The sequence below is a fragment of the Podarcis raffonei genome, chromosome 2 (genome assembly GCF_027172205.1).
Source record: "Podarcis raffonei isolate rPodRaf1 chromosome 2, rPodRaf1.pri, whole genome shotgun sequence".
Classification (NCBI taxonomy): domain Eukaryota; kingdom Metazoa; phylum Chordata; class Lepidosauria; order Squamata; family Lacertidae; genus Podarcis; species Podarcis raffonei.
Genome location: NC_070603.1, coordinates 60,021,430 through 60,048,725, shown reverse-complemented (window position 1 = coordinate 60,048,725; position 27,296 = coordinate 60,021,430). Strand labels below are relative to the sequence as shown.

Below are 27,296 nucleotides of genomic sequence, written 5' to 3'. Positions count from 1 at the left end.
TAGGGAGGGAAGAGCCATTACTATAAAGAAGAAAAGCATTGGATGCCTATATGTCTGAGGCCTACAGAAGACAGGACAACTAACGCCCCCTGCCTGAGTTGCCTTTGCACATGGATCCTTTATTACTGCTTTCATTTTCTGTGCAATTTCACTCAATAAACTGTTCTGCGCACACTGAGGAATACTTCAGAAACACTGCCATTTTAGTATTGAAAAGCCATGCAGAGTGATGTGGATTAAATACTTGATCTAAGGAGAAATGGGACTGAACTCCCAGCTAAGCCATGGAGATTACCCAGCTAAGCCATGGAGTGACTTTGAGCCAATCATCCTCTTGTAACCTGACCTACCTCACAGAGTTGTTGTGAGGATAAAATGCATTAACCTAATGTGTACCACTGGTGTAGCCTGGCAGGGGCACAGGGGCGGTTGCCCTGGGTACAAAAAATTTAGGGGTTCAACATTTCAACACCTGGTGCTGCCTCAATACAGCTCTGTGCTTTCATTGCTGGGCCCCACTGAAAACAGCTTCTCCATGTGAACCAGGAAGTGACCTCTCTTTACAACGGAACGACTCTTCTTTGCTTATCTCTGCAGCTGCAATCTCCTGGGTGCGCGGATGCCATTAGGCAGTTGAATACTCGTGCGTATCCGTTTCCCTCTATCTCAACCCCACCCCACACGACCCTAGATGCTGGCAACCCATGCTACACCACTGTTGTGCACCATTCTTGAAGGAATGGCAGAATGCAAATCTAGGACACAAATATGGTGTCCTGATCATTTTGCAAAAATAAAGGCACCCAGAGTTCATGATGGAGCTAGTCTAGAACTCAGAAAGCCTTGATTCCCAGTTCTCTCAACACACATGGCTTTCTTCCAGTGATAAAAGAAAAGAAAACAGGAGCTACTGGCATTTTGTGAGCTAGCTTACAGTGGAAAAATGGTTTCTCGGAACTGACTGAATGTCAAGCGACATCACTGAAACAACAGCTTCTATTTGTTTCTCGAGTAAAAATAATGGACATGGCTCCCAAAAAGAAAGGGTGAGATGGAGTTGACAGCTTCTGGATGGAGGCTTTGTCAGTTTTACAACTACAGTGCTCAACTGAGTCTCTCTCTTTTTTCTTTTTTCTGGCTTAATGTGAAACATTCCTTGTTGAGGAAATAATAGATCCAAGGAATAGCAACCACATTTAAAACACTCTGCAGATGGGAATTGCCTGAAAAGGAAAACCCACAGGAGAATGAAATATTTGATTTGCAGTAAACGGGAGGAAATTATTTATGAAATTGCTAGGAAGCCCAGATCTAATCTGCCACAGGGTGGGTGGAGGAAGCAAAAAAACACTTATAATAAATATTACAGCTAGGCAATTAACTGGTGAATCTTGGGCTTCATACAATAATGTATATTCTTTAAATTGAGTAATTTAAAGTTTATAGCTAGATCATACCTCTTCTTCTATGTTTAGGTAAAGGTAAAGGGACCCCTGACAATTAAGTCCAGTCGCGAACAACTCTGGGGTTGCGGCGCTCATCTAGCTTTATTGGCCGGCATACAGCTTCCAGGCTATGTGGCCAGCATGACTAAGCCACTTCTGGTGAACCAGAGCAGCGCACAGAAACACTGTTTACCTTCCTGCTGCAGTGGTACCTATTTATCTACCTCCACTTTGTGCTTTCGAACTGCTAGGTTGGCAGGAGCAGGAACTGAGCAACGGGAGCTCACCCTGTCGCAGAGATTCAAACTGCCAACCTTCTGATCGGCAAACCCTAGGCTCTATGTTTAAAAGGTATCTAATTTAGAATACGGAATACATCCGTTCCGGCACCATGCATGCAATGCTACATGGCACAGAGGGAGAGAGCTGAAGCCAAGAGACGGTGGCTTGTCTAAGGTCACCTACTGAGTCCCTGACAGCAACGATAGTTAGTTGGAGGGGGGCGGCTTCCCGCTGTGTGACTCGGTCTCTTGAGACTCTTTTCTGAGGCAGTAGATTGGTAGAAATGGTGGACTGTGAGCAGCAGAAGAGAAAGGATGTATGAGCAGAAACAATATACTCCTCCAAAATGGTTTCATTCTGCCAAAACCTCAGGCAGGATTCGGAATTCCTGCAGCAATTCATTATGTGCTTGAGTATTACCAATTCCTTTTGTGCATGATCCAGAAGATTTGGAGTAGGGGAGACTGCTGCCCATCACACTGTGCGGAGAGACAAACCCACCCCCTGGTTGGCATTAGACTTGCTCTTGCCTGTCACGAGGAAGACTTCAAACAGCTCCTATCTCTTGGCTTCAACTCTCCCACTGCACCATGAAGCATCGCATGCAGCAGCTGTCCAAGTGGACCTGCATTGTGAGAAAGGAGTAGCCTGAGATCCAGTGAAGGGATCTTGTGCCAACTGAGTGCTGCTCTGTGGAAGCCCAGTTCCCCCTTGATACTGCAGATCCATGCTGCTCATGATGCCCACTGACCCTCTGGAGAGGTTTTTTGACTGAAGAATTTAGGAGGGGAACAGAAAGATAAGTCATGAAAGTTGCAGCCACTGAGCCCTATCCATTGTTTATATTAGTGACCCTAATTTCATCCTCACAGCAAACCTGTGAATGAGTTAGGTTATAGATAGTGATTGTCCCATGGTCACACCAGGAGCTTCATGGCCGAGGGAGGATTTGAACCAAAGTCACACCTAACATTTTCCCTCCTGCAACACACTGGCTTTCATAATACTGAGATGGCAATACTGGTATGTCTTCCAAGGCTGTTGAAAGAAACATAGTAAGTTAACCACTGTCTTGTGGGACACCTTCAGGAGAAGAAAAGGCTAAGGGGTAAACCCTACACAAATTGGAAGTGGGGTCCCTAAGACTGTTGAATGGCGTCTTGTACACCTCCTTCTGGCAGCTCCTGCAGCCAAGCTGGTGCCAAATGTATTGCTCTGCTTTCCTTTGGACCACATCAGAGAGGCCAAGAAGGGTGTCTTGTTGTCTGGGCAGCCCAGGACCTCCATACACACTGTCCAGGTTTGTGCCCCAGGGAGGTCACTATTGTGCTGCTAATGCAGCAAAAACAACACAGGAAGCAGCAGCTGCAAGTTACTGGTCTCTGCAGGCACTGTGATTCTCCAATGGTTTGACCTCACCCCTGAAGGCACACTCCATTGTCTCTCAAGACAAACAGATGCCAACAACAACCCATAAAATCAGCAAGTAGATGAATGGAAACAAAACAAGCACTGAGCATATCATGAAGCAGTGGCATCCAGAAATCTGGAATGATTTTTAAAAATTCTTTTTCTGCACACTGTTACTTCAGAACAAAACTTCAGAACACCTGCCAGATTCAATCAAACGTTACCATCTAATCAAATTTTGAATGCAGCATCTAAGGCCTACGTGTTTGCCAACTTTCAAAGTAGTTTTCAGGATGTGATTGCGGCAGAGTAGGGGGTGGAGAGAGCTTGAAATTGACAGAATTTAAGTTAAGATGCAACTGCTAAAGTCTGTATATTATGCAGAAAGAGAAGCTTTGCCAAAAGAAATTGCTCAAGGCCATATTCAGAGTTTTGCCATCACCCACACCTTGTGCTAAAAGTACAATTGCTGTTTTGGTGCTCATGACTTTGAGGTTGCTAGAAAAGCATTCAGTTCAAAGAACTCATAAAGTGATTTATCAATAAGTTGGGGAGGTTAGATTTTTAAATTTAAAAAAACCCCAGTTCACATTGTTTTGATGGTTACAAATTTTATAACGTTAAGCTCACATGATTCTGTACAGCAGACACATGATTTGTGAAAGACATCATCAGCATCCGGCCTGATGCAGAGATGGAATCTGCCATAAGCCGTTATAAATATTGCTTGTTGCTCTTATACTAGGTATAAATCCTGGCTTCCATTCATCATGCACTCCTCATTAATAAATCACCAGGCAGCAACTAATCTGATCTGTTACTCTTCACTTCTAGCCATCAAGATTCCATGCAGGAGGGTAGCAGGGGCTATGAATAAACTTTCCACTCTGTCTTTCTGCTGCAACAATAAACTTTGTGAGGTCCCAAGTGCATCAATCATTTGAGTTTAGGAGAAATGTATTTATTTAAAATAACTCTTCCACTGTAAAAAAAGAAGAAAAAAGTGCTAACTTATAAAGGCGCAGAGCACACGAGACATAGATCAATACCCATAAGGGGGACATCAGAATTAGCTTGCCAAGCCTTTACAAATGAAGGCAATAGAATTACTCCTGTGGCTTAAGTAAATGACAATATGAAAACACATAGGTTGAATCTGCATGTTATGCTTAATGGTTTACCGTTTTGCTCCTCCCTCAGTGTGAACAGGAGCAACAAACCACAATCTCTTCCTTGGCACTGTATCCAACCTGGGGAATCATCGCTTGTTGGACCATAGCGATTTGTACAAGGCTGTGACTCAAATGCCCTCTAAATATTGTTGCTTCCTAGAAGCATATCAACACCATTATACTGTTGTTCCTAGCTTTAAACACTAGGGCAGTTTTCAAATGTTTAGTCTTGGGTAGATATCAAACTAAGTGGATCTTTAAAAGAACATGGGAGAAGGGGGCAGCTCTTTACACAAGGCCATGCATTTTCCAGTCTGAAATGTTTCAGATTTCCCAACTGATCCTGTTTCCTGTCTTTGTCTCCCACCTGAAGATACTGAGGTGATTCCTGTGCCCAGCAGTGCTAAAAGCACAGTGGAAGAGCAGTGGGTTGGATCTATCTGAGTAGACCCACTGAAATCCATGGACATGAGAAATTTAAATTCATTATTTTCAATGGGTCTGACTCTATGACATAGACACAGCTTCATGTATTTGGATCTCAGGGAATCTTGGGTAGTGACTGAAAGGTCTAAACCATTTGGCAATAAAACAGTTTCAGTTAAACACTAGAGGCTATTCACATTGGGCTTTATGGATTGGGAAAGGCAGGCTCATGAAGGGACAGGCTCCCAGGAGGACAAGATGCCCTTCAGGGAAAAGACAACATCATCAGGCAATTGCTTAACAAAACAGCCATTCTGGTACTTCATCAACAGTTGGCTATTGCTAAAGAGAGGTATGCTTGGTCAGAGTGAGACAGGCCCAAGACAGGGCTGCAGCAACTTCTATAATTTGTGGAACCTTTGGCAATAACTTAAGCTTCTGTCATTTCCAAGGATCATCTTCCTGTCATCTCCCCAAAGGTGAAACCCACAAATATGCTGGTGCAATTCCATATCTAAGCCATTTAACCTAGCCTTATGCCTTTAGGTGTTATTTAAATATGCCTCTGTTCCAAACAAATACATCAAACTGTTTTTTAAAGGCACTAAAAAAATTCTGTTTTATTTTTCACAGCTCTTTGTTATTAGCAATGGGTTCTTTGTTTTGGAAAATCTCCTGATCCAACTGGAGACTCATAATATTTTGCAGGCACTAAGTGTTCTGCACAATATATCTTTCAGCAACGGTGTCTTAAAGAAATGCATGTCTGTACAATAAAATGCTACTGTCCATTCTGAAAATAGATATCCAGGCAGTTGTGTAGGAGGGGTTGTTTGCAAGATGAATTCAAAGGGTACTTTGTCAATATATTTTGAATTTAGCCAGTCTTCAAGCTATGTCCCAGGGCCAAAATATGGTTTTGCAGTGGCAAAAAGCTCACGTACCAGGAAGCTCAAAAGTAGGAGAAATGGATCCTTGTCATTGGCTAGGGCATCCCATGTGGTTCAGGCCATGCTCCAGGGCTGTGTAGAGGCACCAGCCATCCATCTATTTCCTGAAAGGGAAAAGCCAATCCTATTCCCAGGCAGGTGGGTGGGAGCGGGAGTTCCTGCCAGCTGCTTTTTAAGTTGCTGAATTGTTCATATTGGAAACATCTCACAAATCATGGAAAATGTCATTATGATAAAAGAAAATTCAAGACAATGCTAAGAGGCTCTCATTAGCGTAAGGAAATTTGAGGGAACACAACCAGTTCATCATCAGTTTACTCTGCTGCTGCCAAGGGAATATAGCACCTAATATAAATGCTGCGTGATGACTAAGAATTCCAATCTATCCAGCTACAATAAAGAGAACTATAGTCACGCCAGGAACTCTGATGTTGATTTTCCATATTTGTTTCCTTTACTTCAAGTTCAGCTCACAGTGTGCTGTCAACTGTGTGCATAATTCAGCATCCTATTTCTTTCTTTCTTTTAATCTTAGGGTGGTTTTGCAGTGGGGGAGGAAATTGGCCTGGAAAAGAGAGCTGCTTACTCTATTGCCCCTTGCAATAGCTTTAATGGGAGGTGAGGAGATGGGGGAGTCCCCCCCCCAAACCTCATACTCCTGGCCACAGAGGCACCAGCTTGTGAAGGCAGTTGGAGGGGGGGCAGTGTCGTGTGCATGATGTCACACGTGTGACGTGCAAGAAGCTGGAGTTTCATATGCCCCACCCAATGGAGAAGCTCTTGCATGGGTTCAGGCACCACTACCACCAACTTTTACTTGCAGCCGGCTATAGCACAATCCAGGAAAAGCTTTCCAGTTCTGCTGAATTTGTAACCTGAGTCTCAATGAGCAATAAAACAAGGATTGTAGCTGTGGTGTTTACAGATATGTCTAGCCACTGAGATCAGCACCCCTAAGCACAGTGACTGTGGGAATGATCCCTTGTTACGAGCATGGGATGAATCAACTTCTACAGAAAACCACAGACTTCTTCCCCTAGGGCCAAGTTAGATGTGACTTTGATTCCCTCTAAATGACACGGAGGAAGATTTTATCCCAATCTAAATAGCAGATTCAGACCAGCTATTGTCATTCGAAACACAGCAGGGGTGAAAATGTGCACATTAAATGTACCGAGAGGTTTAACTAGTCCTGTCTAATTTGGACTCTGGAATCTTTAATGGAAGTGAACAGAACTCACCACCTTTCCACACAAAACCCCACTCCTGGATATCCCTTCATCTGAACAGTATAATTTAAGGCCGCAGGAAGCAATTTTGTTGCAGCTATTGTAAAACAAAAATCCTTCCTGATCCAGTGCGAATCATCCAGAGATCTACCAGCACATCACCCAAATTGCCCCACCCCTTGATCACATAGCATCTTACAATATTGTTTAAAACCAACACAATCTAATGCCAATTATTTATGTTCTCTTTTTATATCCTGCCTTTCAACCAACAGTACTAGAAGTGACTTCATACTTTCTGTCTCTCTAGGAATTTATTCTGCAAGCCATTTTCCTGTTCCCAATGGAAAATGGGACAAAGAGGCGACTCTGTGATGGCTAAACACCACAGTGCTCGTTGTTTGCATGAACTGAAACGCTATACTGTTGGTTCAGCCTTCTTCTTAGCCTTCTCCCATTTTCACACCACCATCCCCACTTTGCTGTCTGACCTAAAATGTACACGCCTCCAGTCATTTATACGATGATATGATTGGTCATTTATAGCAACTACATAATAATGACTGTTGCTTGTCTGTGTGTGTGATATATGTGATATAATGTTTCTCAGTACAGTGGTACCTCGGGTTACAAACACTTCAGGTTACAGACTCCTCTAACCCGAAAGTAGTACCTCAGGTTAAGAACTTTACCTCAGTATGAGAACAGAAATTGTGTGGCGGTGGCGAGGCGGCAGTGGCAGCGGGAGGCCCTGTTAGCTAAAGTGGTACTTCAGGTTAAGAACGGTTTCAGGTTAAGAACGGACCTCCAGAATGAATTAAGTTCATAACCAGAGGTACCACTGTAATAGCATGTGGGTGGTTTCACCTTTGCCTTTCTCATTGTCTGTTTGAAAGATCTCGGGAGTTGTGCCTCTGTCGTGGCCCTTCCTTTTCTTTTTCCTACTGCTGACTATTTTACCCTGGGTGGCCTCCGAATACAAATGAATGCTCCCACTGTTACACATTTAACAACAAAGTGTTGAGAAGGCTCCTAATGAGATGCACGCACATGTCAATAGTGCATCTGCTAGAGAGGTTGCTGCACGGTTTCCTTCGGCCGACCACCCAAACATCAGCCCATGGGTCAAATCAACTCCAAGCCCTCTTTGTAAACTAGGAAAACAATGTTCCACTTTTTCCACACGGCTGAAAAAACGCACACTTTACAATCGAAGTCCCCTATGTATGGAATTTCTCTTGGAACAGGACACTGTGCTAGTTTCTTTCCCTGTATTTAAATTCATTTGCAGAACAGCAGTGAAAAGTTTAAGGGAGGAGATCATCTGTAGTAAAAAGAGTTCATTTAATACTGTTTTAAAAATGGTTGTTTCTAGATCTTTTTTTTTTTTTTTACTAAGAAAGTTCATTGTTGGAAATGTTCCCTTTTGATAGCCCTTTCAACTATCTCACTCAGTAGCCTAGAGGTCCTACATATTGCCCCCACCCCCACCCCTCGTCCTTACCCCTGGTAACAATATTCTGATAACTGATGATCCACCATTGGATCCTGATGTACTGGCTGAAAATCGTGTATTAAAACATATACATTAGATATATCAGTGGGCACATAATGTCGCTGATAGGGATGGAGGAGAAATTCACTTCAGTTTGCATTTAAAGGCAAACATACCTAATTCACACCTTTCCAAAACAATATGTGAACCACAATACAGCCATTTTTCAAAATTCTCACTTCTCTGAACTTATTTTAATTTTTAACACTTTGAAATATAAACGTTTCCATTCGGCCTTTAAACCATGCCAATTATTATGTTGCAGAAATGAAAAGGCAGCACCCCCAGCAATCTCCTACAACAAGTGACACTCAGAATGATTCCAGTTCCCAGGAACCTCCAAATCAGGGATGAGGAACTTAATGACCAAGCTGGCAGGGGCGGATGGGAGTTGGAGTTCAACAACATCTGAAGAGCCATTCCTGATCTTTTGTTGTTGTTTAGTTGTTTAGTCGTGTCCGACTCTTCATGACCCCATGGACCAGAGCACGCCAGGCACTCCTGTCTTCCACTGCCTCCCACAGTTTGGCCAAACTCATGCTGGTAGCTTCGAGAACACTGTCCAACCATCTCATCCTCTGTCGTCCCCTTCTCCTTCCCAACATCAGGGTCTTTTCCAGGGAGTCTTCTCTTCTCATGAGGTGGCCAAAGTCTTGGAGCCTCAGCTTCACGATCTGTCCTTCCAGTGAGCACTCAGGGCTGATTTCCTTAAGAATGGATAGGTTTGATCTTGATAATAATAATTTATTGAATTTTGCTTTGTTGACATTATATTAGTACCAAAGAAAAACACAAAAAATCTAAAAAAATAAAAGCTGCAATGGAGAGGAATTGTGAAAGAAAATAGGTAGGAGGGGGTCAGCATTCGTGGATTTTACTAAATTTCCATTTACAGGGCAGCAGGACCCCTGGGGATGCTGGCAGGGGGTTACAAAACAGCAAACGTTTGGCATGGGGTGTGTGGAGAGAAACATGGGTGCAGCCAAGATGTCAGGGGATTATCAAGGCATCTCCTCTCTTGTTAATTCCCTGCAGGCTCATTACCTGCATTAATAGACAGGTATTAGAATGTGTACAAGAGGCCAGTTCTGCAGAAGGGGAGGTTCAAGCGTTGATGTATCCAGCTAATGGGCTCCAGAATATGCCTTAAGCGTGATGTTGAGGTCTGAGTATCCAGCATCTCTGCCTCTGGGGCAGCTGGTCCCACTGACAGGGGTGGAGGAAGAGAGTCAGGCTTGGAGCTACTGCTCAGGGTACAAGTTACGAATGGTTCTGTCTGGGTGCAGTTAGGAGTCAGTAGCCCAGACTCACAAATGTCTCTGGACAAATCTAGTCTCTTGTTAGGAAAAAGTGGGTGGGTGGGTGGGGAGATTGCTTCACTGAAGTCCACTTTAGCAACAGTTGACATTTTGTGCTCCTCTCGAGAGCATAAAGGTTTCCAGCTATTTTCCCCCCCTGATGGAGGAGCCTGTGCCAAGAACAAAGTATTTCACAGGCATGGAGCCTGGGGTAGTGCTGAACTTGGCAAGGAATGATCCTCAATAAATCTCTGGAATCCTCTCATAGAGAACACAATAGCAGAAGCTGTTATGATCGGAGTGAATTACATTTTTTCCCCTGTTGGTCAATGTTTTAAACAAATGGAGCTTCCTCCTGGTTTTCGACAGACGGCTTATAATGAATGTTGGTGGAGAGTCCATCACATAAAGAAAGGCGAATGCTAAACAGAGATGAGAGGAGATGAGAAGAAGGGCAGAGCCATGGCAAAGCCAGTGCAGGGCACTGGTGTGTTTGTACCACAACAATCTCACCACCAGTGCAGCCCTGGATCCCAGTATGCTGCTGTGACTCAACCAGATGGAAGTCAGAAGGGCAGTGCAGTCCTGCTCTGTGGTACATTAAGATATGATGAGGTGGTTCATTCTTAGGTGCCAGCAGTCTTTACCATGTTTCTTTGCTCCCCTCTGCTATGTAAACAATGTCATGTGGAAGCACTCCACATGGCCAGATGATTTGCATAATTTATTTACACTTGTTTTGGTTTTTTTAAAAAAAATAATAAAATTGCAAAATTGCACAATTTGAGATTTTCAAAACTGTGTATCTAGGTGGACTACTAGCACCATAGATAGCATTATCTATGTGGTGGTGCTAAAAGGATGTGACTGCTACTCTTACTCAGCTATGAGTGATCGCCAAAGAAGAAGAAGACTGCTACTCTACCATTCAAATGATGTAACCACTCAGGTGAATGTCAGTGGATAGGATGGGTCACATGGGTCATGTCCACCCTTTAGCAAGGGAGAGGATCTGCTTCCATACTGCTGCAGATGGGAGTGGATGTGACCCCTTGTATTATCCTCCCAAGTGTTAAGATGAATACCCTCACACATCAGGGTTAAGAGGAGTGGTAAGACGTATAGTTAAAAAGGCAACAGTGCTGACCGGGAGGGTTTTGCCATTTTAGGGAGCATGAATTTTATGAGCCATGAATTTGATCATAACAAATTCTACATGAACAAAAAGTGGAGATGCTATCGGCTGCTGATGCCTCATAGAGTAAGGAAGCTCATAAGCATGGATACAAAATGGAAGTAAAAAACAGAGTTCTTCCAGTGTGCCAGATGGACACAAGTCACAAATGTGATGCTGATACAAAACTGCCAGGTCCCATAATGGATTTTGTTAATATACGTAGGCAATGAGCCACAGACATAATAGTGGCAGTCTGAATAGACCCGACAGGTTAGGCTGTAATCCTATACCTTGGAGTAAATCCTATTGAACTTAGTGAATTTGCAGTTCGAATCCCTGCGATGGGGTGAGTTCCTGTTGCTTGGTCCCAGCTCCTGCCCACCTAGCAGTTCGAAAGCACGTCAAGTGCAAATAGATAAATAGGTACCGCTCCGGTGGGAAGGTAAACGACGTTTCCGTGCGCTGCTCTGGTTCGCCAGAAGTGGCTTAGTCATGCTGGCCACATGACCCAGAAGCTGTACACCGGCTCCCTCGGTCAATAAAGCGAGATGAGCGCCGCAACCCCAGAGTCATCCGCGACTGGACCTAACAGTCAGGGGTCCCTTTACCTAGACATGCATAGGATTGTCTTTTCAGTTTATTGCAGGTGAGTAAAAATGACTTTCAGATTTGTGACACATTTGCTTAGAACCAAATAAGATTTGAAATTTCACCGTAATAATTTAAGGTTGCCTTCTCCTGTGCTGGCAGTACAATAGATGTTTAAGATTAGTTTTGAAATATGTGAACAATCCTTTCTTTTTCAAAAGTTCCTCTTTCATTTCCTTGTTTGCCTTTAGAACATCTGTGAACTTGGTTTTGCTGTGCTTGATTTTTGTTTGTGAAGTCTGGCTGGACCTTGTCTCCATTCACCCCTAATCCAGAACACAGAACATTGCAGACTTTGAGAATTCTCCTTTTGGAGAGCAGCCCTCTCTGTCAAACTATGCTGTTCTGGCATAGTTCTTCTGCTCTTAAATGTATATTTCTCCTGTGAGAATTTGGCCTGCTTGTTTTTCTTCGGAAGCACTCAGTTCTTATTTTAAGCCATTGAAGCATTTTCTTTCATGCCCTTTGTTTATCGGAATCCCTCTAGCACTTAATAGCGCTGTGCTTCAGTGCACCATTGCTTTTTGTTCCAAACCACAGTATTGCACATGCTATTATCCCCATTCCTGGGGATATGAGGAAAAGAAGTAGCTCTAAGAGGTCAGAAGTATTCTCTTGAAGGAAATGCTTCAACTTCTCCTGTGTAAACATTAGGTCTGCTTATACAGTGAGAAGAACCAAGTGGTGCCACTCAGGCTTCAGATGAGGTCATTTATATTTGAATATTCCCCTGTGGAAGAAAAACAACAGCCTGGCCTACTCTGTGACACTCCCTCCTCTCCTAGTTTATGGTAGGGGGCAAGGGTTTCCCTTCCCATTGAGTAAGACCACAATTTAAAAGTCACCTTCACCACCCCAGAAATGGAAATTCTTGGAAGGCATCACCACTTGACCCTGTTCAACTGTTGTTGATTTAAAAGAGGATCCTTTAAAAGAGGATTGGACAAATTTGTGGAGGATAAGGCTATCAAGAACTATGTTCTGCCTCTTCAGCCAGAGGTAACAATGCTCCTGAATACCAGTTGCTGGAAACAACAGGAGGGGAGTGTGTTTGTGCTCAGGTCCTGCTTACAGGTTTCCCAAAAGTATCTGTTTGGCCGCTGTGAGAATAGGATGGTGGACTAGAAATTGCCCTGGTCCAGCAGGCTGTTCTTATGCTTGTATGATTGGACAAACCTGCATCTTGTATTGAAAAAGAGCATGGGAGTCCCTTGAATGGGATGCGTAATACTAAGTCAAACTGTGTCGTAACAAATTGTTTCGCCGGGTATGGAAAAAGGCAAGATAACCAGGGCTTAGCATGAGCGATGGCAAGGTCCATAGGAGGCATTGGGATGTGGCTTGCGGACTCCTGTTTGAAGTGCTTAGTTCTATATAGGATTCTGACTATTTTCCCTTGATTCCGATTCTTGTGCACACCAGAATGCTTTAAAATGGGGTGGGGGACCTGTGGTCCTTCAGATGAGGCTGGACTTTGATTCCCATCTGCCCCAGGAGCATAGTCAGTGGAGTCGAACAGCATCTCAAAGGCCACAGGTTCTGTCAATAAATTTTACTTAGGAAGGGACATGTGTCACTGAGAAATCCAGCGCCATCATTAAATGTGGAAATCTAGAGGTGGTACTACACCATAATGATTGATGAATTAGGCAAGGAAGAGAATCAAACTTTCGCTGGAGCATTGACTGGCTGGCTGGGCAATCTCGGGTAAGCTGGTATTGATTAATAGTGCCCTACTTCCCAGGGTTATTGCAAGGATTACTAATTGATAGTGCCCTGCTTTGCAGGGATGTTAATAGTGCCCTACTTTACAGAGTTCTTGGAAGGACTACAAATGCACAAAAGTCCTTTGAGCTAAGTGTCATTGGGAGAGGTAGGCATTTACTGGGGTACCTGGCAAATGAGCTCTTAATGGTGCCAGCTGGTAGCATTACCATAGCATGTTCATGAATATGGCACCTATGCAATCAACCAATCAATCAATTTCCTTTATTCGACCGATAGTCAGAAATAAAACATTACACAATAATTATAAACTATAACATCATAGGGGTGCATAAATAAGGTAGGGCCACAGTACTAGACCTCTCACAGATAACCCACAGAATAGTTTGATGCACAGATAACAAAACACTGGGAGCCAAATATTTGCTCTTCAACTGTGTTTCATGTTCACAAAGCTCTTGATAATTGCTGAAAGCCTGGCTTGGCCAACTGTGTGCTACTTTATTTTTGAAAAAAACTTTCTTAATCTCATTTTTGTGGTTGTTTTGCGTTACAAATAAATCATTAGTCCAAATAGTTACAAATAAATAAATAGTGGGTGAATGGCGTCTTTAAGCTATCTCATGAATATGTCCAAAAAATTAAACAAAGAATATTGTAAAATATTTATGCAACACTTTCAATTTCTCCCCCCCCCCGGCCCTGCCAATTCTGCCAGGCCTCTGTGCCATCCCATATCTGAATCTGAATGCTTGAAAGTGTCCACATTTGAAAATGACTGCTTCGTATCAAAACTTGCCATATCAAGGAAAGTTGCTTTTTGAACCTTCTCTCTAAAAAGAGAAATGGCTGTGATTTTCAGATGGAGATATTGTCAAACAAATAAGTTACCATGTGCAAACTGAGATGGCAGGGTCCTACTTCCTCACTGCCAGGATAGTGTGAGGTAATACTCTGAGGTAAATGGCTGAAAGAAAAGCTTCACAATGTGTAAAATCTGCAGAAAGACTTTGCAGTATTTTGGGGTGGCACTCATGGGATTTCTTAAAAGCTATCTGAGGTAAAACTGTGCCCCTAAACAAAGTATGCTGATGTCACTTGTAATATTACTGTCACAGTCAATTTATATTTTTAAAAGAAAACCCAAGTTTTATCACAAATGAATTGTTTATTTGAAGGTTTTGATGAGGGATTGCTCTATGACCACATTACAGAGAGGATGTATTGCCAGGCTCAGGAAGAAAAAAAGATATTAAAGTTAGAACCATATGTGTAAACAAAAGCTAATTGACAGCACTGATCAAACCATAGCTTATATCATGCAAATTCCCTAATATCATCAATGAGGCTTAAAAAAAAAAAGCTAAAATACAGAATTGTGTGGAACATTTTCAAAGCACAGGAGGGAAGAAAATAAAAACCACATGTTCTTGCTGAAGTACACAACTGGCATTGTTCAGAGAGTGCCTAGCAAAGTCTCTTAAGACTACAGGCCACAATTCAGAGAGATCGTGTTAGAATGTGTGATAGTTTGTCCACACACAGGCAGCTTTTTGTAAGTGTACGTTACATCGAAACTCCCCCCCCCCTTTTAAAGAAAATCTCCTGACTTTCTGACAGGTTTTGTTCTCTATCGGGGGTGAATGAATGAGAAAGCTTCCACAGCATGTAGGGAGCTAGTTCTGTAGCACCTGTATTATGACCTACCGTAAATAGCCAGTTTTAATTGAAGGCACAAGCTGTACTTTTACATCCTTTAAAATGTCCACATACAAATTTATGTCTAAGTCATGCCTAGGCTGTGTGCTCTGAAAAATGGTATTAAGATTTTACGTAATCGCTATGAAGCTTGTTGCCTTCATTTTCAAAATGAAGTTGAAAGCCCCAACCAACCCCATTAACTATGAGAGACCAAATCAGAATATCCTATCTGTAAGCTTGCAAGCCTCAAACCATAAAGTGTGGAAAAGTCACAAAGCTGGGTTATTACTCTAAAGCAAGACTCTTTTAAAAACTCTCTTTTTTCAAAGAAAGAAAAAGAAAAGCACCAGGGTACAGAGACCACTCATGTTCCATCTGTACCTACCCCTATACATATAGAAATGAATAATAAATGCTTCTGTGGCTATCTTCTAAAATATTTCACGACACAACTGTGTTAAGTAGAAAAATATTACTATTAGCACCTTATAGAAAATGGACCATTCATCTCACTGACCCTTAAGAATGTGAAGGGCCAGTTTGGACAAATGAGCTTCACGAATCTTGGTGACTGTGTGCAAAAGTGCAGGAACGGTCTACATACCTGCACTCAAAACCATGAAGACAATCTGTAGCAATTGAAAGCCAACCTGAGTCTAATTCAGGCTGCATTTCTGAATAACTCCCTTTTCTAAAGCCAAAGCCTCAGATATTCAATAGGATTCTGAGCATAAGCCAGTGTGTGCAGTTCTTGACAGCGCATGCAAACCTTAAACATTTTTATTAAATACTAACCAGAGAGGGTTTGATTTTAGAGTGTCTTGCAATCAAAGTCATTTTCAGCTCTTGCACAACTGGAGTCTGGGCCTAAATAATTTTGGAGTAGACACACATACCTGAGGCTTCCTGAATTCTCAGCTACCAATTGTAACAAAATTAGGCTTATCAAACAATGGTTTAAATATATATGGCTTTTATTTTCTCTCCTTCATTTCAGTTGAAAAAAACATAACCTTTATGTAATACATGGTGGCATGTGTGTATGTGTGGATGGTGTTGTTGTTTTGTAGAAAACAAAGTCCTTCTTTTCAGCAACCCAATGGCAAAAGCTAGTTGAATCCTTGGTTGTGCTTTACATATACAGAATGGCTGTTGCTTTAGTGTTTCATTCTGGCTAACAATCTGGAATACACAGGAGCTGAAAAAGGAGAGAAGCAGACGCTGTCATAAGCACAACTGCATTAATCATCTATGGCTGCATCAAAAAGACAGTCAGAGGTCTTCTCAAATTAAAATCAGTAAACCATTTACTACCACTATGTTATTCTGTTCCTCTCTAAAGCTGTTCACAGCTAAATGAAAACTGAATTGCTTGAAAGATGCTTTAGAATGTGCCTACAGTGTTTGCTTTGAACATTGACGGCAATCAGGCACACATTCCCACATACTTAATTTCACTGGATTTGCAAAGCTTCATTAAACTAGGCTGGATGCCTATGCCACAGTGCTCTGGCATGAACATGGCAATTTGCAAGAATTGGGCGATCTGATATTACAGTATGCTATCCCCTTCACAGTGGGGTATAGTATGAGATGTCTAGGTGTCTCCTAGACGTTTATATACACAGCATAATTTGTTGTGAATTTGGTGGCAACATTCTGAGATGGAAGGATGAAGAGTACCACTTCAGATTCCAGGTGGGGGAATTACATTTATAAAATATGTCCCTCTGTTAAAACAACACCCCGCAAGCCCTCCCTTGTCGCAGAGCAGGGAACAGACTGAGCCAGAACCTAGTTTTTATTTAAAAGGGGGTGTATTTTAAAATGTGGGGAAGTGTTCAAAAAATATAATCTACCATCTGCAGGCTTGAAATGGCATAGACCACTCTGTTGCCTCAGGATTTTATCACCTCACTCTGTTGCATGTCTAGACCAGGCAGGACAAGAGGAGAGGGATTGTTTGCCCACTATGCAAGGGAAAGGAAACCTGTCCCTCACATTGCCTAAGCAGCCAAGCAATGTTCCCTATCTCCAGGTAGGGCTGGGAAGAAACCCTGACTGAAACCCTAGAGAGCAGCTGCTGTTCTGTGTGGGCAGTACTGACCTAGATGGTAAAAGGTAAAGGGCCCCTGGACAGTTAAGTCCAGGCAAAGGCGACTGGGGTGCGGTGCTCATCTCGCTTCAGGTTGAGGGAGCCACCGTTTGTCCATAGACAGCTTTCCGGGTCATGTGGCCAGCATGACAAAACTGCTTCTGGTGCAACAGGACACCGTGACAGAAACCAGAGTGCACGGAAACGCCATTTACCTTCCTGCCACAGTGGTATCTATTTATCGACTTGCACTGGCATGCTTTCGAACTGCTAGGTTGGCAGGAGCTAGGACAGAACAACAGGAGCTCACCACCATCATGCGGATTCGAACCGCTGACCTTCCAATCAACAAGTCCAAGAGGCTCAGTGATTTAGACCACAATGCCACCTGCATCCCTATTGACCTAGATGGACCAGTGGTCTGTCTCAGTGAAAGGAGCAGTGGGAGACAGGGAAATATGGCTGAGCATATCTCCCTACTTCCAACACATGTTTGTATTTTGACTGGGGCTTTTCACATTCCTTGTTATCCCAAACATTTTTTCATAGCTGATAGTTCAACTCAGCCTTAGCGAATTGCCCTTGAAGAGCCTACAAGAAACAAAGAGAAGGAAAGCCTCACTAAGAAAGGAGGGAATGGCATTGCTTCCCAGAAGGGTACAACAGCAGGCAAATTCAGAGGGGGTCCAGAGTATACATGACCCCCACTGAGAGTGTGGCTAAAAATGTTTCCGTTGGCAAGCACCCACACAGCACTCGTAAGATATCAAGTGAAGATGCCAGGAATATATGGAGGTCCCTGTGAGTGGATTAAACATGCCCATGTTCTGAGAGAACACAAATGGTTCTCATGGGTGAAGCATGGGATGCAACTACAAATCCTGGTAGCTGCCACACCACAGAGGAACCATTTAAGTTATGTGGCATGGAAATTTTGCTTACCTAATCGAACATTCCTGTGGGAAATCTGCAAGGGGGAAAAGAGAGAGAGAACGTTTACATTTGTACAGATGAAACAAATCAATAATATTTATATAATTTTATAGCAAATTGGTATGCAATTGAAAACCCCAAACAAAAACATTCCCTTAGTAAGCATGGGTCTTGCCCATATTAGAGCAGTGTTGTGGGGGTGGGGGCAGGGACCAGTGGGCTAATCCAAAGGGAGCTTGTGTCAGAACAGCATCTGTGTGCCCTGTGGTTCACCCTTCACCACTTGAAAAGCTGCTGTAGGTCTAACTACAGCCCTTGGCTGTTACCACTGTAAGCCTCTGTAAAGACGGAAAGAAAACTGGGAGAAGCAGGCAGTGCCTGGGGGAGGCCATTTGCACCACAGCCATTACTTTGGAGGCCATTCAAATATGGCCAATTGAGAGATTGCATAGCATGATTTAGGGAGCTGGTACAAAATATTTCACACCTGATCCATGGATACCAGTTCCATTGGTTCTGTATGGTTCACTACATACTTAGGATTGTGATTTTAGGAGGGGGCTACAGACAGGCAAATTTCACTGTAATCAGTGGGAGATCTTTTCAAGCAAGCACATTTTTGGATATGTTCAAAGAGTACCTCCTGTCGCAAACCTCTATGTGTGGTGACATAAAGTCAGTGGGCCAAGTCCTTAACTCACATGGGCTCTCTCCCTGCCCTCTTCACAACATGTGACTATAACTGATCTGGAAGATAGCAGCTTAAGACACATCTGTCTACCCTGGCCTTTGCAGGAGATTGATGTATTCAAGGTCTGTTGTGATTACATTGCCCTCTGCTGTGTTGATTTTGAGAGCCTGAATAGGATGATGATGATTATAAAAATAGTGGTTAAAGGTTTAGTGGTTTTATTACAGTTTCAACTAGATATTTTACAAACTGCTCCAGGATCTTAATTGAAGAGGGCAGTTTAAAACTGAAACAAGTAAATAAATTATAATAATTTAATCTGAATGTAGGTTCCAGTGATATGATCTATGTTGTCCATGTTCAAATACAGGGACATTAGAAATGTCTCTATATGCTGCTTGAGCATTATGCTTACCTTGGATAATGCAGAGGCTTGCTTGAAGATTTCCAGTGCTGGATCTGCAGGCTCATCACTTCTTTCATTAGGCCTGGAAGCTAAAAGACACAAACAACGTTCAAACAACATTCAAATACACTTGTGGATGTTTTCTGCTTCCATTAATTTAGAACACCAAATTACAACGTTCTGTTGTAATGCTTTTATTTTGGGTTGGTGTTTTGTTTTTTGAGCTACCTTACGCATCAAATGAAGAGGCAGGACACAAATTTATAGAACCAACTAAATGCAATGGCAACAACTCTATACCAGTGCTTTGAACTCTGCTGTCAGTCTGTCCAAGCAACCAAACATTACTGCTCTGTGCACAAACCCAGAAAATTCCACACACTATCCTAGATACTTCCTTAAGAGAAATGTTTTGTTGCCATATGCAGGAAAAGTAAAATACTACAGCTAGATTGTACATTGTATTTTTAGGAGTTGTCCACTGCTCCTGTCATTGCCCTCCATCCAGCAAAACTGGTAGATTTTCAGGTAGAACACAATTAAGAACATAGGTTGGGTGTGGGGAACCTTTAGCCTTCCAGATTTTGCAGAACTGCAACTCCCATCAGCCCCAGCAAGCATGGGAAATGGCTAGGGATGATAGAAGTTGTAGTTAAGAGTGTGGTGCTGATAACGCCAAGGTTGCAGGTTTGATTCCCATATGGGACAGCTGAATAATCCTGCATTGCAGGGCGTTGGACTAGATGATCCTGGGGGCTCTCTTCCAACTCTGCTGTCTTCAGCACTTCCATATTAAGTAAAGAGGTCTGGAGCTCAGATCAACACCACTGCCATCATTCTCACGGATGAGTAGGCAGGCAAACATCCTGTTTGTTCTCAAAGGAGCAAAGGAGCCCTTTGAGCTGGCTCACCAGGAGCAGCCTGCTTGTAAGCTGACCCCCACCCACCCAAAAATATTGTGTCCAGTATGTTTTTTGTTAAATTGTCAAAGGAAATTATGATTCACAGTCCTGCAAAATCACTTTCCCTTCTTCCCTCCCAATGTTTCCAATCACGTATATGGCACATGCAGTTTTCCTAATGCTTCATTGAAGTGAATGAGGGCTTTGGAGACTGAAAATATAATGTTTCTCAGGAAGATGAGAATTACCCACTTGTTTCCTGCTGCACAGGAAATGTGCATTTCGCTGCTGCTCCACAGTAATAATAATGTGACCTTAACGCCTTAGGAAAGAGAAGCAAACCTGAGGGAGGGGGTGGAGATCTCTTTTATTCCTGAACCCAACTTGACCTACCTGATGGTTGTAAAACGGTATTCACAGCATAAATCACACCATTAGTGGCCATAATATCAGCTTCGGCCACAGGTTCCTTGTTGACATTTACGATGTGGTTTTTCTTAAGAGAAAAAAAAGAAGCAGAGATAAGTCATCAGAAACATATGCTAGGAGAAATAATTCTAGAGGAGAAAATATGCAGAAGGTTTCTTTTAATCTTCTCCAAAAGACCCAGCAGCATATTGCACTGAAATCTGCTGCACCCAAGCAGTTTGTTTGTTTTAACAAACTAATTAATATCCGTGAACAATTTTTTGTGTTCAGAGGCCTGGGATTCCAATAAGTAAGAATGTGGATGCAGACTACGTTAAACAAATGTAAGATTGTTTCTTGTGGGTCCTCCCTTGCAGGCAGCCACAAGCAGACTCCTATTTTCCTGCAGGCTGTCCCTTGCTCTGCCAGGCCAGCATAAGTCGTGAGGGGCACTAGGCTGTGCTTAATCCCCAAAACACTGCCATGGATCAAGGAATCTGCTGCATAAACTATCACAATTATGGTATCAATAGAAGCTCAATGCGAAGCTGTTCATGCCATGATTGCTAACAGCATTGCATGTGTTTTTGACAAGTGAAAAGAAGGTTATTAAAATGAGATAACGTTATTATGTAACAGTGCAAGTGTCTAGACAGTGTGTGTATTTTGTTGGTAGTTGCTAACCTCACACAACTGGACTTCCTCTTCCAGCCTCTCTTCTTCTGTGGATAGTGTCATCATGTAGCTTTGTCATAGATGGCACTGGACTTAGTTGTGTCCAGGTTTGAAGTCTGAAGGTTCGTGTTTTTGTTTAAGAGACATGATAAACATCATTGTCTAGTTTCCTCTAAACCTTCCGTGACAACCCTGTACCTATTCAGATTATATGTCAGGACAAACCTTGAACTATCTCCACTACTCTATTCACTTCTAGAAGTGAATGAATGGATAGGGGATAGAAGATTTGAACATGAGATCACTCAGTCCTTGTGAGATAAAGGCTACATTTCCTCCATGGTGAGGAGAGGAGGGAGAAAGAGTATGCAAAATTGAGGCTCACTTCTAATCTTCTCTTCCCCTCCCAGCCTCCCACAAAGGAATCCCAGGGAGGTAAAGTTTTGTGTGAACATTGTTAACTGGTTAATATTAGAAGTATGTCTTTATATTTATAACTATCCTGCATGATTTCTTACGAAAATGCAGGGAAGGAAGAATAAGAGGATATTATACAAGCACAGAAATGAGACATGCAACAATAAAACCATTGTCTGCTTTTCAGAAATTCAAGGTAGTTGCAGATAAACAACTCAGTAATTTCACAACAAGAGATAGTGGGGCGGGGGAGAGAGAGTTGAACTTACAGTGCTGACTTCCAGTTTATCACCCTGCAAGGTCTTCATTCTTACAACAGCACCAACTGCTCCACTAACCAATATTTCATCCCCGATGTGGTACTTCAGAATGCTGGCAAGTTCTTTAGCATTACCTGGGAGTGAAAGAGACCCAACATGTGTGTTACAGCTCATTTTACTTGTTTCGTGGTATTTAGGAAAGAAAACAAAGTATCACGTAGTGAGGTAAACAGACGAAGGACAGTACAGTGGTACCTCAGGTTAAGTACTTAATTCGTTCCGGAGGTCCGTACTTAACCTGAAACTGTTCTTAACCTGAAGCACCACTTTAGCTAATGGGGCCTCCTGCTGCTGCTGCGCCGCCGGAGCACGATTTCTGTGCTCATCCTGAAGCAAAGTGCTTAACCTGAAGCACTATTTCTGGGTTAGCAGAATCTGTAACCTGAAGCGTATGTAACCTGAAGCATATGTAACCCAAGATACCACTGTATCAGGAGTATTCCGCCTTCCACTAACAGTATGCAGCTGTTCCATGAAGTCAGACTGCAGCCATATATCTCTAGAGTGCCCATATTCAGATTCTCACATATGCTGGCAAGTATTCCTTCCAGCAAAGAAACTCTTAAGTACTGAGCAGCTGAAGTGTTTTCTGCAGCAGGAGGAAGGATGCAGTATAAACAGCTATACTGTATTACATAGAATGTATTGAAGTTATTTGACTTCAAATGCATGAATGTGTGATCTGAGTGATCTGCAATTTGGGGGGGGGCACAGGACTTAAAAAATACTTGGAACCTCTATCCTTTAACAGCAGCTATGATTCCCGTAGTGCTCCGGGTTTTTTAAAATAGTAAAACTGCTCATTTGACATCACATCATTTCCTTGCAATATTTTTCTGCTATGCTGTGCAGCTGGTGCCTTCATTGCTTATGGTGCCTTTGTCTCTATCTGTTTCTTCCATAAGCAGAAGAGGATGCCAACATATACTGGCAATGAATCATAGCAGCTTATAAATCTGATATCTGGCAAGTGCTTCCAAAAGTGGCAGAAGACGTACTGGAAAAGAAAACCCCGATGCTGTTTTTGGAAACAGGTGAAACTGAACCAAAATGTTTGAAGCTGTTTTGATAAGCCTTTACGCATTACCGATCTTTTCCTCTGTGCCTTTACCAACAAAGGCACATTTGTAAAACAGAAAATATCATGATCCCCAAAACACCCATCTAAATTTGCTCTCTATCACAACATTGATAAATCTATTCAAGAAAGGTTCAAGGCCTCACTATGAAAAACGGATTTCGTGTTTCAGTTGGTCTTCAGTGAACTTGGAATCACAGCTTGGATGAGATAAATATGTACACTTTTGACTCCTACGGTCTCTGGCAAAGTTTTAGGCTAGAAAGTAATCAGCAGTTCCTCATTTAAAAGACAGTACTGGAATTTCAAAGGAAGCATTGAAATTATATTGCTGAAAATTCACTCTCATATCTTATGCATCTATGGACTGGTTTGGTATTGAATTCAGTACTTTTCTATATCTACTTTGCAAAGCATGTGCAAAGGCATAACACTGGAGGTAATGAATTTCAGGATTTTGTGTGTGAGCCTTAACTCTGGACAGATCATCCAGGTTTTCTCAGCTCCAGAGTGAAACTGAAATTTCTGAGATGCAGAAATGATATGCAGTCAGACATTATACCATTTATATAATTTATACTGCCATCATAGAATCATAGAGTTGGAAAAGACCACAAGAGTCATACACAACCTGCTTCTATATTTGCTCCAAACAATTCAGTAGCAGGGTGCTGGACTAGAACCCCCTGCTACTGAATTGTTTGGAGCAAATATAGAAGTAGGTTGTATATTGTCCCAAATCCAGCTGCAGCTATGAGTAACATATCCAAGAGATAAAGCTGATCAAACAAGAAATTACAGCTCTTCTTCCCTTTTCCCTCTTACACAAGTTGCTCTTTGCTATATATTCCCATCAATGGTGATTCATTGCTTTCAGAGGAGTAAGCTAAATATTTTGCTTACAAAGCCTCAGAACATTTTGACTGTTCACATCTGGGATGCTTCAGTTCCACAGCTACTTACGGTAGCTACAAATCAGTTACAAACTATTTGTGCGTTAAGCAATAGAGCAAATGTGCAGACTGCTGCTCTGCGAACTTAAAAGGATAACCAGCTCCCATCAGCAGATGTTGCATTATGATGTCACAAATGGGATGGGCATGAACTGAGAAAAGGCATTGCACCAGAACAGCTCATATTCTTTTCTAAGCCACAACTATGTTTCAGTTCAGGCAAGAGAATGTTTCAATATTTACATGAAAGATAATTGAACAAGTTCACATACCCTTTCCTTATAGGGCTTCCAAGCTGAAGCTTTTTTTTTTCTTCACTGGGCCTGGGGCCTATGAAAATCTCACCCCTGTCCTTACCAGCCCGGCTAACATTCATCAACATTTATTGATGGCCATCTGTGATTTCCATCTTCCCTGCTATGATTCTTGGCAACTCTTTAGACATACACATGACATTTTTCTTACTTAGGTCCTTCAGTAGCCCAGGCATGGTTCCCCTCTCTCTCTTGAGGAAAATATTAGTAGTTTTTTAGATGTTGGTTGTTAACCTCTTTTTAGATATTGTTTGTTAACAGAGGGTGTAGCATATAAATACCCATGCACCACAGCCCACACCACTACTACTGCTTGTCTATCTTATCAACCCTGAATCTTGACTGATACTCTTCTTTCTTTGCCTTTTTTTCTACTCCTTCATTACCCCTGCAATATTCCATAAAAGTACTAGGATATTTCAATGACTGAGGCATAAGGGATGTCTGGACTGTCTATGTCTTTTCCCCACACACAGACAACTGCACACATGACAGAGAGACTGGCAGATAGACTATCATTGCCTCTCTCTCACAGATTCATTCTTTCACACATACATAATCATACACATAGAGAGAACAGAGACTAGCTCTTTCTCTCTCACACACACACAACTAAACTTGCAATCACACATGCTAGCATACAGAAAATCAGGACATCCCCCCCCCCTCATAACAGCAGTCTGATGAGCAGGGGAGGGAAGTTCAGCACAGTGGGTGGCAACTCTGCAAAATATTTCTTTTCATTGTGATAAATTGTTGGGATCTAGTGCACCCACCCACCCACACAAAATGTGAAGGGCCTGAACTGTCTCACCATGGGTGTAGACCATAAGTCACTGTCACCTCATGGACAAATCATTCCTCGTGACATCAGTGAAAACCAGAGCCACCACTTTTGTAACCTATTGTCTCCAACCCATGGACAAGCAAACAAAAGAGAAGCTGAATATGAGACTGTAATAGCACAGAATGCTGGAAAGCTCACTTATCCAAGGAACTCAGTGTAAGTAATCTCAGTATCTCACACCACAGCCAACCAGATCTATGGACATTTACCCATAAGTTTGTTCAGCTCCCCTTGTGGCATGGCTCGGAAGGCTTCGTTTGTTGGTGCGAACACTGTGAAGGACCTTGGCCTGTTCAGCGTTTCTGTGAGGCCTGCAGACTGGATGGCAGCCACTAGAGTGCTGTCGGAAACACACAGAGAAAATACGCATTTAACGTTCAGGCATTTTCAAAGAGCAGTTTAAAATGTCACGGCTGAAATAACAAAGAGGTCCAGCATAGAGCTCCATATATGTCCCAACGTATACATAGAACTCCCGAGCTAGTGGGCTTCTCTGTTCCTTTCGCTGGAAGAGATTGCTGTGTTTAGGGAACCCTGATGTGCCTGCAATATATTATTGGGGAAGAGCAAGGAGCTCTTAAAGACTTCCCAAAGGGCTGGACACTGCTGGACAGGATTCTATAAGACCTTTGTGTTGGCAGGTCACATGTCCCATTAAAGCGGCAGTGCAGGGTGAGGCGCTCAGGCCCAGGAGCCAAAGATGGCTTTCCAGGCGCCTCTCTTTGGCCCTGCCACAGGCCACACCCTCCTGAGTTCTTTTCTTTGGCCGGAATATGTCCTTGAACACTGATAATACTTCTTGCTTGCCTGGAAGGAGGACAGAGGAATGTGTGCGGTTTGTTGAAACCTCTGACTTTTGCGTTTCTGAAATATAACCTACTGTACCAAGGTGAGCATCGCACCATCGCTCTTCCCACTTTTGCATCTGGCAACTTTGCAAAAAGTTCCCCGTTGCAATATTAGAGCAAAAGCATCCCAGTGGCTTGACTGGGTGCTATTTGCATTCAGGTGACACAGTTCAATCAGCTTAGAAACCTTGACCACTGCTGTCTTTAATCATGAGCTCTTTATCTGCAAAAGGGAATTAATACTGCCCTACTGGCCTGCTGCACTTATTATTAAAGAGGAAAAGATAAAGTACAAACACTTAACATGGAAAGAATTATAATGAAGTTAGGATCTAATTAAATTGCACCATTGGTCTGTGTTGAATTACATATGGGCAATCCTAACCCTGACTGGGTAGCACTGAGCCTTAAACCAGGTTAGATGCAGCAAATGGGCTTGAACTGGAATTCCTGCCAAAATCTGCAGCTCACTAAAGCTGCGTAGGATCTAGTAGATCCTTGGTTCCCACCAGCTCTGTCCCTCCTTGCCTCCATCCTCTGTAATCATGTAGAATAAAAATTAATGTGATAAAATATATTTTGATTAAATATTCAATTGAAAGTTAGGTCTACAATGCCACGGAGAAAAGCTTTCAAGCAAGAGCCTCAAATTAATTTTAAATGCTTTGCCAATGTATGAATTAGGCTTGAACTGGAGAGACACAATTAGAATTTCCCAGTAACAGATAGAGAACTACACAACTATGTGTGCCCATCAGGACTTTTGATTTATTTATTTTTAAAAAACATAATAAAATCCAGAGGAGGTACAACAGGTGCCTTCTGTTTTAACCTTTAAACACCAGCCAGAAACTTTTCTATGTTGCCACATGTATGCTGGCCATTAAGAAAATATCCTTTTGCAATAGTTGATTTCCAATTTTAAATGTTTACATGGTTTTTATTGTATGGTTTTCAGTTTAATTGTGGTAAACGGCTCTGGTTTTTTTTTTAATGAATAGTGATACGTAAGTATTTTTATAAATAAAAATAATTCAAAAATCATGTCCTTAATATTATAATAATGGTGTCAATTTATTTATTTGTGAGTCAAAAGCCATGCCGTTAAACACTATATCTCAGTGGCATGGCACCTGCTTTGCATGCATCAGCCCCCAACATCTCTAGGCAGGTCCAGGAAAGACTCCTGTCTGAAAAACCGGAGAACTTCTGCCAGTCAGTGTATATACAATACAATACAATATACAGTGTATATACAATATTGACCTAGATGGACTAATCGTCTGAATCTGTGTAGGACAGTTTCCTATGTCTGTCTTCCATACTTTTTTTATATAAAAAAGGTTTAAATCAGATAATTGATTTTAAAATTCAAAATGTGATTAAATATG

The 27,296-nt window shown here is 42.3% G+C and overlaps 1 protein-coding gene across 1 annotated transcript in view; it reads right to left on the bottom strand.

Moving 5' to 3' along the window:
- Positions 1 to 15,347: 15,347 nt before the first annotated feature.
- TGFBI (transforming growth factor beta induced) overlaps positions 15,348 to 27,296 on the bottom strand; it is a 41,301-nt gene continuing 29,352 nt past the window's right edge. Inside the window, exons 12-17 of the mRNA XM_053376864.1 lie at positions 25,267 to 25,397; positions 21,815 to 21,939; positions 20,439 to 20,541; positions 19,153 to 19,232; positions 18,056 to 18,080; positions 15,348 to 16,216 (exon numbers count right to left, since the gene is read on the bottom strand). Coding sequence (XP_053232839.1) covers positions 16,176 to 16,216; positions 18,056 to 18,080; positions 19,153 to 19,232; positions 20,439 to 20,541; positions 21,815 to 21,939; positions 25,267 to 25,397 — 505 coding nt within the window. The 3' untranslated portion in view covers positions 15,348 to 16,175. The remainder of the gene's footprint in view (positions 16,217 to 18,055; positions 18,081 to 19,152; positions 19,233 to 20,438; positions 20,542 to 21,814; positions 21,940 to 25,266; positions 25,398 to 27,296) is intronic.